General features: G+C 44.7%; 1 protein-coding gene across 1 annotated transcript; it reads right to left on the minus strand.

The window, feature by feature from the left end:
• Positions 1-5,229: 5,229 nt before the first annotated feature.
• On the minus strand, positions 5,230-10,185 carry CAMK2N1 (calcium/calmodulin dependent protein kinase II inhibitor 1). The gene is made up of 2 exons (XM_055001838.1): positions 9,932-10,185; positions 5,230-6,735 (listed from the first exon to the last, which is right to left on the minus strand). Exons 1-2 carry the CDS (start codon positions 10,098-10,100, stop codon positions 6,665-6,667), a joined length of 240 nt encoding a protein of 79 aa, XP_054857813.1. The 5' UTR covers positions 10,101-10,185; the 3' UTR covers positions 5,230-6,664.
• Between the last annotated feature and the right edge of the window lie 2,711 nt (positions 10,186-12,896).

Below are 12,896 nucleotides of genomic sequence, written 5' to 3' on the forward strand. Positions count from 1 at the left end.
GGGCTGAGAGAGCTCCGAGAGAGCTGTGACTGACCCAAGGTCACCCAGCTGGCTTCAAGCGGAGGAGTGGGGAATCAAACCCGGTTCTCCAGATTAGAGTCCTGCCACTCTTAACCACTACACCAAAATGGTTTTCTATAGAGAGCACCTCTAGAAGAAGCTTTAGAGGGTGGACTCTGTTGAATTCCATCCCTGATGAGCTCCATCCCCAAATTTCACCCTCCCAGACTCCACCCCCATATCTCCAGAGATTTTCCAAGCTGGAGTTGGCAACCTTACTACTTTCCACCAATGAAACTAAAAGGCATGTGAAAGAGTCACTGGCAGACCTCCTGATGGCACCCAGTTTTTTGGCCACTGTGTGACACAGAGGCCGTTTCCACACGGCTTACCTTATTCTGCAAAATAGCGAAATCTCAACGAAATCTCGCGAGAAGACACTGTTATCACGCGAGAAGACACGATAACAATGTCTTCTTGCGAAATTTCGTGCGAGATTTCACTATTTTGCAGAATAAGGTAAGCCGTGTGGAAACAGCCAAAGTGTTGGACTGGATGGGCCATTGGCCTGATCCAACATGGCTTCTCTTATGTTCTCCTGAGGCCCTTGGCTCATTGCTTCCGGGATAATCTTATTCATGGTAGAAACAGGAATTCATTTCATTTTTTTACGGGAGGATGAGAGGCAGAAGGGAAGCCATAGGAAGATATTTGCTTAAATAAAGATCCTTGCTAGGTGTATGCCGGTAATTTTAATGGCTGTTCTCTCCCCACTTGGCTAATGTTCCTGGTCAGTTTCACCTAAGCAATATTATTCTATGATTCTCAGATGAATACAAGTTCTCGACCAAAAAACACATAGATGTTCTCTGAAGACTGTGTATCCATCAAGGCATCTCTGCCTGTTTACTGAAATTCTGTAATTAAAGTCTAAGAACAAAAGCCTATTGCTTCACTAGGGGTCTTGGGATCTCTTCGTTCTTTTCCAGGCCCTGATACATTTTGAAGTGGGTTCAATCCCTGGCTTCTCCACTCAAAGAAGCTCCATCAGCAGTGCTGACAATATTTGGGGTATACAAATTTGCTCCTTTTCATTGCATTTTGTTTTGATACGTTGTCGTTGTAAACATTTTACTTGCTTGTGTTACCAAGGGCTCCAATTCATTTGTGGAGGTTTTAATGGCATGTTAATAACCTTTTTGTGGTGTTTTTTATTTTGTGTGTCAATGCTATGCAATAGATGCAGCCAAAAAAAAGGCAGGAGAGAAAACATTAAAATTGCACAAATTTAGCTGGGGGGAAATTGGCACGAGGAAAGAGTGAAAATAAAGCCTCATGGGTTTGATTTGCAGGTAGGAATTTTTTTTTTAAAGTGATGTTCAAGTCAAAATAGCAGTGCTGGTGAAAACCTCTGCTGGGGACCCTGGAGAGCTGCTGCCACAGCAGTGTAGTCCATGTGGTATAGTGGTTAGAGAGTGTCCATGTGGTATAGTGCTTAGAGAGCTGGAGTGGGATCTGGAAGATCCAGGTTTAATTCCTCACTCTGCCATGGCAGCTTGCTGCCTGATGTTGGGCCAGACAGTCTCTCAGCCTAATCTACCTAGCAGGGTTGTTGTGAAATTAATTCAGAGGAGGGGAGAACCATGCAAACAGCCCTGAAGGTGGAGCTAAAATTTGACAAAGCATGTTAGTGGCCAACAATAAATAAAATAATTAATTATAAGCTTATGTGAGCACAAACTGCCAGCCCCCAGAGAAGGCTGCCTGCCTCCTGTGTCTCTGTCTGAGTAAATGTTCTGAGCTTTATTAAATTTTAAAAATTTATAGTATGCCTTTCCAGTTTTCCCTCTTTAAAAAGATCTTAAGGTGCTCGTCTCATTACAGTCATCTTCCATAAGGAAAGATGATTCTGTCCAGTTCTATCATTGAAAGTAGATAATTGCTTGTTCCTCCTGATTCCAAGATGCAACAGAATTACCAGACTTCTGAGGGAGGTGGCCTGTTGCCTCTCTGCATGTCACTGCTCTTGGCATGGGAGAAGCTTCTCTGAGGAAAATTGATTATTAAAACACATTCTAAAGCTAAACATTTTGGGGTGCAGAATAATGCATACCTCCAATTTTAATTCAGAATAAAAGTATGACAGCTACCCAAAGTTTGAGGGCATTGGGGTAGATAATACTGGATACATCTGTGTGCATTTGGCAAAGGTTCTCCGTTTGCTCCTTTGCAAAATTGTTATATTAGTATGTACCAAGAGAGAAAAATAACACTTAGTGGGTAAGGCTGGGTAATATGCAGCATCTAAAATGTGTTTGCTTTACTATGCATTTAGGAATACAACTTCACTGTAAGCCAATATTAAAATCTGTATTTTTTTTCCATTATGGGAGAAACTTTAAGGGCTTGGAGCCAGACCATCAAACCAAGGAAAAGCATTTAAACATCTCTCTTACATTCTGAGAGGTTGCTTGTAACACTTCTCTGTCCCTTGAAGAGTGACCCATATTCAATGAAAATAAACAGGTATGGTCCATTTCAGAGTACTGACAAAAAGTTAGGCTTCTATCTAAGCAATACACTTCAAAAGATTTTAAAACTGTGAACTGCGCGCTGGATAGATTGCCAAGAGAGGCAGGGGCAGTACTGAGCGTTTAAGAAGAACAAACGCATAAATAAATATCCTATTTACATAATTACTGCAGAATGTGGTGCACAATTTCAAGAATTCATCATTTGGACAACTCCATTTCTAAAGGTGGTGGTGTTTACTATTTATTGCATGTACATCAATACAAAAACTTACTTTTAAAAAAATTCCCGAAGGTGCTGGAGCTGAAACTAAACAGAAGTATTCTAATTCCCTCTCTTGGAAGGAGCATAAATCCTTTATGATGAGAAGATGATAAGCAAAAGATATTCTGTGCATATTCAGAGGTACCTTTATTATGTAATATTACTTCATACCCATTCCTTTCAAGACGACGGATATCCTCGGATGGGAAGGGGTAATGCTAAGTGGGCTTGGTAGGGCTGGAGGTACAAGTCCAACTAGATCTTTAAAAGGCATCCATTCTGTGTTCCTGTCCAAGGATTCCTTAATTGTCCTTCAACATATAATGCCTCTCATAAGCTGCCTTTCGGTTTCCAGCTGAGCATGTACAGTTATACACCCTTTGCACCACCACGGCCTGTCACGCCCACATTCATGTCTTAGATGACTCAGACTTTACTTGAATGACACCACATTCAATGTTATGACTCAAGAGCTCAAACATCTTTGCAGTAGGCCATATAAATACTCCCTAAGGTGGCGGGCTCGTGGCATCGGGCAAAAATTCTCAGTGCCAGAAATTCGGCTGGGCCTGGTTTAGAGGAAAGCAAGGCGCAATTAAGAAGGCTTCCCTTCACTGGGACATACAAAACATGAAATTGGGCAAAGAGAGCTACACAGGCACGTTTTTAATTATCGTCCTTCCGTCAAAACCCTCTCCGACCTGAGGCCCAGTTCATACCAGCATGAAATTTCAGTTGCCCATTGTGCACCCGATGAATATACAAACAGACGCCCCTGAAAAGCTGTCGTCTTGGAGGTGACATGAGATTGTTGCAGAAATCCCTGGCCCCAGAGTCTTGTTAGCTATTCACACATGTGTGTGCTATGATAAACACTCTTATGTGGATCTGCCTGCCATCTTTGTTGCCTGAGATACCCTTTCAGAAAGAAAATGCTAACTCTTAGGGAATCCACACCTCTTCTTCCTAAAAACCTGATTATCATGTCCTTTTCTTATGGTTTCTTATTTTAAAATCATCTTGGATTCATCATTGTCTGGTGAGTTTCGACCCTTTCTGCATTTCGTTTTCCAAGCAATGTGAAGGAGACACAGTTGCCAACCTGCGGCCCGGAGATTTCCCAGAATAACCACTGATCTCCAGGCTACAGAGATCAGTTCCCCTGGAGAAAATGACTGCTTTGGAGGCATCATACCTTGCTGAGTTCTCTTCCCTCTCCAAACCCCACCTTCCCCTGGCTCTATCCCCCTCCAAGATTTCCCCGCCCAGAGTAGGCAACCATATCACAAGTTATACCACCCATCACTGCTGGCTTCGACCTACGAAACATGTCACTGCTGGGACTCTCTGAATAAAACTGAACGCCAGGGTGTGTGTGTTACTTTAGTGTTTCTGTGCTTATTCCCATACTCTGCATCCAAACCCCACCCCAAACCTCAAAGCCATCTCTGATTGGTGATTCCCAAGTCTGTAGCTGTGGACACTGGCACTTCCTCCTAAGGAATTCTATGTCCCATTCAGCTGTCCTAAACGTTTTGTGTGTGCTGCTAACTTAAGCAGTCGCTCTAAGCCCATATTCTCAAGTGGTAGTTGGGAAAACCTGAGATTCTTTGGCTACTTACCAAGCCGTTGTTGTGTCGCCAGGTTGGACTACAGAGATCTGAGTTCAGATCTTTATCCAACCAAGGAACTTACCAGTTGCCCCTGGGACAGTCTCCATTTCTCAACCTAACTTATCTCAAAGGGTTGTTAGGAGGATAATATGAGATGACCCCCCCCCCCCAAATGCACTCTGTTTTGGGCAGAGGTTCTGGCTTCTGATGAATCCGTAGCTCCTGGGAGGGCCCCACATCCACGGTCATCTGTCACCTGCACTCGTCCCAGGGGATCAGCAAAGAACAGAACCCAGGATTCTCCTCCTGGGCTGGCCCTTCTGTCTCCTCTCCAGCCTCCACCAACAGGGAAAGAAAGTGGATAGATGTCAGCTTCTCCCTCATGCCAACACTGGTCATCAATGGCCATTCGCCTGAGTGAAAGGGCAGCTACTTTTCCTTGCCGCCATTCGAGAAGAGCAGCTACAGGCTTCCTCCATTTCTTCCTCCCCGTCTGTTGCCTGAGGAAGCTGGAGGCCAGAATGTATCACTGCTCACTCTTGATCCTACCAGCAACTGATGCTCCTTCAGTCACTGGTGGTAGAAGGCACCAGAAGGGATAGGAGTGCCTGGACTGGTAATGGAACCCACCCAACAGATGGAGAGTAGAGAGAGGCAGTGCAGGGACTACCAAAGGCTTTTTGTCAAGGTGCCAGCCCTGGGTTTCCTGAAAGAAGTCTAAGATCCAAATTGGATTGTGTCAATGAATGATAATGCACATGGAAAAGTGATTCAGTATAAGAAGAGGTGCGCAGTCTTATCCCTGTTTTTGTTTGTTTTATTGTACATTGCAGAAATAGCCCTGTGCAAAGGACAGAAGTGCAAGATACACAAGGCTCTTAAGAAAAGGAAACAGAGAGTCCCCGATCACAAAGCCATTCGAGAGTCACAAACAAAACGGACCCAAAAAAATTGTTTCCTCTCTTCTGGAGGCATGTTTCTCTTCTTTTGCAAGTCATGCAAAAAAATAATAACAAATAAAAAAGTGAAGAACTAAGGGAAAGAAAACAAAACCGAGAAGACTTTCCAAGTCAGCTGTTATCAATAAAGAGAGATTTATATACCTAGATAAAGTCAGTCAATAGCTTATAAAGAACAGAATTTGGGTACAAAATGCAACTTTATACAGACTCGAGATCACAAAATTAGAAGTGAAAAAAGAGAATGGCATTTCAAGATATTTGGCACGACTGTTGTTACAATTGGATTTTTTTTTCTTTTTACAAAACGTTCATGTGTTTAATTATAGTCTATTAAAGAGAATATCTTGCCACAATATTTGGAGGGGGAAAAAAGGAAATCTGAGCTTGCCCACACACAAGGCTGCTCTATAGTTAGGAAAAAAGCAGCGTATATACTTTTCTCTCTCTCTCTGGTTTCACCTATAAAATTAAATCTCTCTGTTGCATGAGCTGAGAGTAGCCATGAGCTATGACAGAGATATACCAGCTCTATAATACTATTTCAGAAAAAAAGAATAAAAAATAAGAATCCTTCTTCAATAGCATCCTTTCCTTAGAAAAGTTTTAGTTGCACACATTCCATTAAGACTTTAAAAGATAGCTAGAATTAAATATATATTTATATATATTTATAATTATAGATCATTCTTTCCCACCCCACCCTCTTGACATCCAAGAATACAGACATTTTAAAAAATGGAAACATAGAGCATATTATATGCAAATGCATGAAACTGTTTTTGCAGAATCGAACCATGTAAACAAGTGTTTATTTAAAACTACCTCAACCAGTGTCGTTGGCCAAGGTCAGAAAAATACTGTTTCGCTGTTTCATTGTTTTTAAGGATTTTTTTTAAAATCCCAGACTGAAAATTGCGCAGTATTGATCGTCCAGGAAGAAAGGACATTGCTGTTAATTTAGATGTCTTTGCTGAAACTCATACATTGCAATTTGAACATTTTTTTTATTTTGCTGTTTCTGTTTTGACTTTTTTGGGGAGGAGGGGGTTGCCAGCAAGCAAAGCCGCCTTCCTCAGTTCTCCGTCTTCTGCTTCGGAGCCAGATGCTAAGATAGAATTTGCAGATTCGCAAAGGTCGCTCACTGGCTAGCAGTGAAGAACTTCAAAGTGCTATGGGTTTGCTTTTCCCCCTTCTCATTTTGATGTTGCTCGGCTTTTTTACCTCAACAATGCACATTACAAGGTAAATTATCTTATTTCCCCTCCTGTTTACTCAGTGTCTCTGTGGGGAGATTTAAACGCCCGGAGGTGGCTTTTCGGAAATGTTTTTGAGCACATCGTCAATTCGGTCATCTTCAATCACCACTGTAAGCAGAGAAACAGAAAAACAATGAATGCACACTGCAGTCTTCCACTTGCTAAGCTTTTCTACCACTGACATGCAGAAGTGTCCCCAACATGAAATAAGGAATGGCTCAAGTGATAGATCTGGGGAGGGGACTGAAGAGGGGTGTGTGTCAGATATGGCTGTCGGACCATAGGCCACATTAAAGGAACTGGGTGCCATAAAAGAAGATTTTCATTCATTTCACCATGAGGCAGTTTAATATACAGTGCAATCCTAAAAACAGTTACTCCAGTCTAAGCCCTAGAGTAACTCTTCTTGGGATTGCACCGATAGTGATTCAGGAGTTTGACTAGGGTGTAGGAAATCAGGATTAAAATCACAATCTTAAAGTCACTTGGCCATGATACTAAGGCCAGTCTCTCTCTCTCTCTCTCTCTCTCGCTCGCTCTTTCTCGCTCGCTCGCTCTCTGCTCAGCCTACCTCACAGGGTTGTTGTGAAGATAACATGAGAAAAGGAGAGCCAAATACGCCATCTTGAGCTTATTAGAGGGAGCAGTGGGATAAAAATGAACTTAATAACTAGATTTTATTGAGGTTTACACAGGAGGACTTCCCAGGACGATGCCCTGTGTCTAAGAGCATTCTCTTTAAAATGTATTGCAAAATATTTCTTATCCTACAAAAGAGCTGCTGGTGGTGACTACCCCATTCTCGTTCCATCTCAATATACTACCATTAATACCCCCTCATACACACACACACCATGTATATGGTCCCATCCCACAGATTCTTTTTGATCAGGGAAGTCTAGGAAATGCCTGGGGTGGTGTGTGGGGGGGAGGTCTGGAGGGATCCCAGATCTGACCCTGCTTCAAGAGGAGCGGTGATACTGGAGCTCAGAATTCCACGAATCAGGAGAAGTTATGTTCCCAATCTTGTATTTTCAAGGTCATTGAGACAAAAAGGAAAACAAAGAGAAGCCCTTAACTGTGGAAGATGAAAGGTTGTTATCTGGTGATTTGTTTTAAAAATAAAATGCCAGATGACGCTGCTAATTGATTCACGTTTGCTGTCCAGAAATTAATAATTGCAGGGATTGTATATACAAGAGAGCAAAGTGGTTTCCCCACATTTTTGCTGTTGAAAAGGAACATTGAGATCTTTGGGAAATAAATTTCTACCTCATGGAAAAGTGGATGAGAGTCCCAGTTTATTCATTGCAAAAAAAAAAATCAAAGAGCCAAAATATCTTTTATCCCGTACTTGAATAAGCTTTTTTTTAAAAAAAAGATTGATAGATTTCTCCTTCCCTGCTCCCTCCTTACATCTTGTTGATGTTAATTTAGGGTTCACTACCTCCAGATATTTTCACTCCAAAAAATCATTTTATGGCAAAGAAGGGTTGGGTCTAGGATCCAACGTAGTGCCCTGTCTCTTCAGCCAGCCTCACTACCCTGTGTAGATTTCCCTGCCTGAAAAAGAATGTTGTGTAGCTGAAAAGCTTCCTCCACCAGCCGTGATGGTATAAGAAAAAGATGCTCAAATGGATCCATTTGGGAAACAATCCCACCCCCCCAAAGCCCCAATGCAAAGGTGGACTGTAGTTGAGAGATGATTCCAATGTGGCAGCTGTGCCTGTAGGCATTCACATATAATAATAATAAGATGAAGCTGGTCTCATCATAACCTAACTTAAGTAGATAATTCCTCCCCACTAGCCAATTAATCTCCATCTGCCTTCAGTTTCAAATCCTGATCATTTTGCTTGGATGGAGGATCCGGAATACTTTTGCAATCCTTCCTCAAGACTCTTCCATATCCCACTGCAGCAGGAAGCAGAGGTTTGTGGCAAAAAAAAAAGTGTTCTGCAGCAGCAGGCATCGCACACATGTCTGAATGCGTGCCGCTTTCTCCATTCCCTTCAAACACACACAACCCAATAGGGACAGTGACAAGCCCCACCACCACAACAACACACACTAATTCAACCCTTTGGTCCCATTCAAGCAGAGATTAAAGGCCTTCTGCAAGTCATGGTTGTTTGAGACAGATAAGAGCAGCCACCCGGTAGGTTCAAATTCCTATTTCCCTTCTCAGCATAGCTTGGAAAGAGGCTTTTTCTAGCTGTTGTTTAACACAGAGTTGGTACTCATCAAGCTAGCCCTCCAGTGACTGTATGGCACATGGTTTTCCCACTCTCATGTTGATACATTTCAGGTGCAATCCCAAAGGCCTGAGACAGAATCGATTGGCACGCTGAGGGTGAAATTTTGGGCAGAGGTGAATCGGGGTAGATAACCAGGCAGGCAGACGTTTGTGTGTGTGTGTGTTGATATGGATGCACAAAAGAGGGAAACTACAGGAAGGAAGCATCAACAGAGGAGGATGAATACACCAGTGTGGTGTGGCTAAAATGGGCTAGAATCTGGGTTCGAATCCCCAGTCTGCTATAGAGGCTCACTGGGTGACCTTGGGCCAGTCACGCTCTCCCCTCCTCACCTACCTCACAGGGTTGTTGTGAGCATAAATGGAGGGGAAGAGAATGACATAAGTTGCTTTAGGTCCCCTTTTTAGAGAAAGGGGGAATATAAAGGAAATAAATAAAATGAATGCATTCAGGGAACACAAAGCTTAAGGGTTGACTTGAACCTAGTGGGGGAAAGGTGGGGGCTGGGGTGAGACAACTGCAAAATATTTTAAAGGTGCCCCACTGATGGATCTTCTCCATCATCGATGCCAGATCCAAGAATCCATGTGCAGGGAAGGATGGAATTGGAGAGTATCCAGATCTGTGGGGGGGGAGAGGGTTAGGGTGGGAGTTGCAGCAGAAGACCTTGGGGGCCAGTTTAAGGCTGCTATCCCATGCACATTTGCCTGGGAGTAAGCTCTTTCGACCATCCCAGGGGTGCTTACTTCCAATTAGACATGCATAGGATTGCGCTGTCAGTAAGGGATGGAGGAGGATGTTGAATAAAAGGGATGATTTTTCTACAAGGGGGCCAAACCTGTCCTTCCACCTACCCTTCTGGAAAAGTTCAGTGCATCGGAGTTTGAACCTCTCCAGAGACCAAAACTGGGGGAAGGGGCTGCAACCCCCCCCAGATACCATGATGGGAGAAGGGCATTGCTGAGGGGGCCCCCTATGCCCAGTGCACCCCCTCCCCGGCTAACAACCCCCCTCCCCAGCTGCATCGCAGCCCCCCAATTTCTCACCACACTTGCTCCGGCCGATCTGGCCCAGCTTGGGGGGCCGCTTGGTCTGCCCCCCGGCATAGAAGTTGTTGGTGTCTTGCAAGCGGCAGGTGAAGGAGATCTGCCCCACGTCCGCCCCATCGCCGTAGGGCCCCAGCTTCTCCTCGCTGTAGGGCAGCACCTCCGACATCTTCGTCCGATCGCCTGGGGGGGAGCTGGGGGGGTCGCTGGGGGTCGGCCGAGGCGTGCAAAGGAGAGACGAGCCTGAGCAGAAAAGAAAGCCCCGGGCAATGCAAGCCGGACGGTCCCGGGCGGAGGGGATCGCTGGCGGGATAGGCTTGAATTGGGGAGGGGGCTTAGCCAAGCTGGGTCGAGCCCCTCTCTGTCTCGCCTCCCCGATCCCTCTAGCTTGGGCTTCTCCTCGGCTCGGGAAAGCGCAGGGGGGAAAAAGATGCTCGGATGCACAGCGGAGAGAGGCAGAGAGGGAGGGAGGGGAAGGGGGAGGGAAGAGAACCGAGAGCCCTGGAAGAGCCACAGCCTCTTGGACGGGAGGGGGAGAGCTGCCTTGTGGCGCATGCAGCACCCGTCCCCTCCCGGATGCACGCCTGCAAGGGAGGGCGGGCAGGGGGGAAGGGGCAATGCAAGCCCCCCCCCCTGGCTTATTTCTCTTCGCTGTCCCGCCGCGCAAGGCTGAACGCCACTGAAAGGACTCTGAAAGGAGAGAGCATTCCTGGGCATGTACAGAGTGCATTTCTCTCCAGGCAAGTGGCCCTGTTGGTTTGCAGCAGAACAGCAGGAATTTGAGAAAAACAAGATTATAGATTGCAGGATTTGAGTCCAATGGGACTTTAGAGACCCTAGAAGGTTTTCAGGGTATATGCTTCCAAGAGACAGAGCTTCCTTCTTCCGACCTCTGAGTCCCGAAAAGTTACACCCTGAAAATTTACTTGGTCTCTAAGGTGCCACTGGACTCAGATCCTGCTATTCCACTGCAGACCAAAACAGCAACTCAGGTAAAACTAAAACAATACCCTGAAAATCTTGTTGGTCTCTAAGGTGCCACTGGACTCAAATCCTGTTGTTCTACTGTAGACCAACACAGCTGCCCACCTGAAATTTCTCTTCAGTTTCTCTCCAGTTAAAGACTCTTACCCTTTTCCACTCCTTGTATTTGATAAAGGGAGCTTTGAGTCATACCTTGGAAATCCAGTTGGTCTCTAAGGTGCTACTGGATGTAAATCTTGCTTTTCTACTGAAGACCAACACAGCTACCCATCTGAAACTATCTTCGTGAAAGAAGAGAAGGTTCCCGAGCAAGTCCAGAATGCATTTCTCTCCAGCATCTGGAGAAAGAGATCTTTGACTCCTGAAAATCTTGTTGGTCTTTCAAGTGCCAATCGACTAGAATCTTGCGCTTCTAGATCTCATTAGATCTTGGAAGCTAAGCAGGGTCAGCTTTAGTTAGTAATTGGATGCGAGACCTCCAAAGAAGATGAGGCTTGCTATGCAGAGGCAGGCAACCACTGTTAGTCTCTTGCCTTGAAAACCCCATTATTTATTTGTTTGTTTGTTTATTTATTTTCACATTTCTATTTTGCCCTCCCTGTGGGCAGGCCCAGGGTGGATAACAACATATTAAAATACAATAAAAATTCAACTACATTAAAACAGCAGTGTATTTCTATTAATACACATTTAAAACAGGATGGTGGACAGCCTTCACAGGGAGGGTTAAGATTTTATACACCCCTTTTTTTCAGGCCGGCAGAGGCCCAGCCTCAGCCATATGCCTGGCGGAACAACTCTGTCTTGCAGGCCCGGCGGAAGGATAGTAGGGCCTGCTGGGCCCTGATCTCAGATTAGAGGTTGCCATAAATTGGCTACAACTTGACAGCACTCCCCTCCACCACAGTAGACCAACACAGCTACCGAACTGAAACTTTCTCACCAGTGACTGTTCTGCTCCAGAGTCTGGGCTTAAGGGAAGAGGGATTCTGAAGCTATCAGGCTAGCCTGGAGTGGATTTCCCCCTACCCCATTTGGGTATGGCTTTGGAATGCTGATTTTAACACATTCCAAAATTGATTCCGCAGCTTATTTGTATTATTTATCATCTGTCTTTCTCACTGAGTTACAAGGCAGATTACACAGTGCAAGTCAACATTAACAACAGGGATGTTCAATAAGCCATGCAAATTTGCAGAGCTGATGCATGCATGGGATGTTACCGCTTTCTGTGGTTTCGGTCCCTCCTTTCCCTAGATTACCAATGTATACATGCACATTGATAAAACACAGCAGAAATGCAATCCAGAAGCGATTGTGCATACAGTTATATTTACACAAACATGGCTGCTTTGTAGTGTGTTTGCATGCATGCATCAACATGAGGGGAGCTGCAATGAAGGAAATGAAAGCCGTGGCCAACTGCACATGCAGAGTGTGCAAAATTCAGCAATACAAAAATGGTGGATTCCTCATGGATCAGCTCCACTTTGGATCCTACTGTGAGAAATTCAGAACTCTGGAAACCGTGGAGAAGTTTGCATGAACTTCTGCAACTGTTCCAGGTAGTCTTGTGGGTCCCATCCTCACTATCTTCCATTTTAAAGAAATGTGCCAACTAGAGGGGGGCAGGAACCGAAATTTGAACCAAAGTTTGTCACGAAGCAGGCCGGTCCGTGGTTTGTGAAATGGTGGTTTGTCAGAGCCCATTTCTGATGAACCGCCACGAACTTTAGGCCGGTTCGTTTGGTTCGTTTTTCTGTTTGTCAATGTAGACAGCCTAGCGCCAATCAATCAGTTTCCTAGGCAATGGGGGTGGGTTTTCTGCGGACCTGCTGCCCTGGAAGTGATGTTTTTACAAACCAAATGAACTGGTTCACGAACCAGAGCATGTTCGTGGTTCATGAAACACGATGAACCACGAACCACACGGTTTGGTATTTTCCTGGTTTGTGCAGATCTCTAGTGCCAACTGTTACTC

Source organism: Eublepharis macularius, chromosome 17 (genome assembly GCF_028583425.1).
Source record: "Eublepharis macularius isolate TG4126 chromosome 17, MPM_Emac_v1.0, whole genome shotgun sequence".
In the NCBI taxonomy this organism is placed as follows: Eukaryota; Metazoa; Chordata; class Lepidosauria; order Squamata; family Eublepharidae; genus Eublepharis; species Eublepharis macularius.

What these genes read in the sequence shown, in the direction of transcription:
- CAMK2N1 (XM_055001838.1), bottom strand. Translation starts at nt 10,100, where the DNA reads ATGTCGGAGGTGCTGCCCTACAGCGAGGAGAAGCTGGGGCCCTACGGC. An exon ending in GATCGGCCGGAGCAAGTGTG is followed by an intron (nt 6,736 to 9,931) that starts GTGAGAAATTGG and finishes CTCTGCTTACAG; the next exon opens with TGGTGATTGAAGATGACCGA.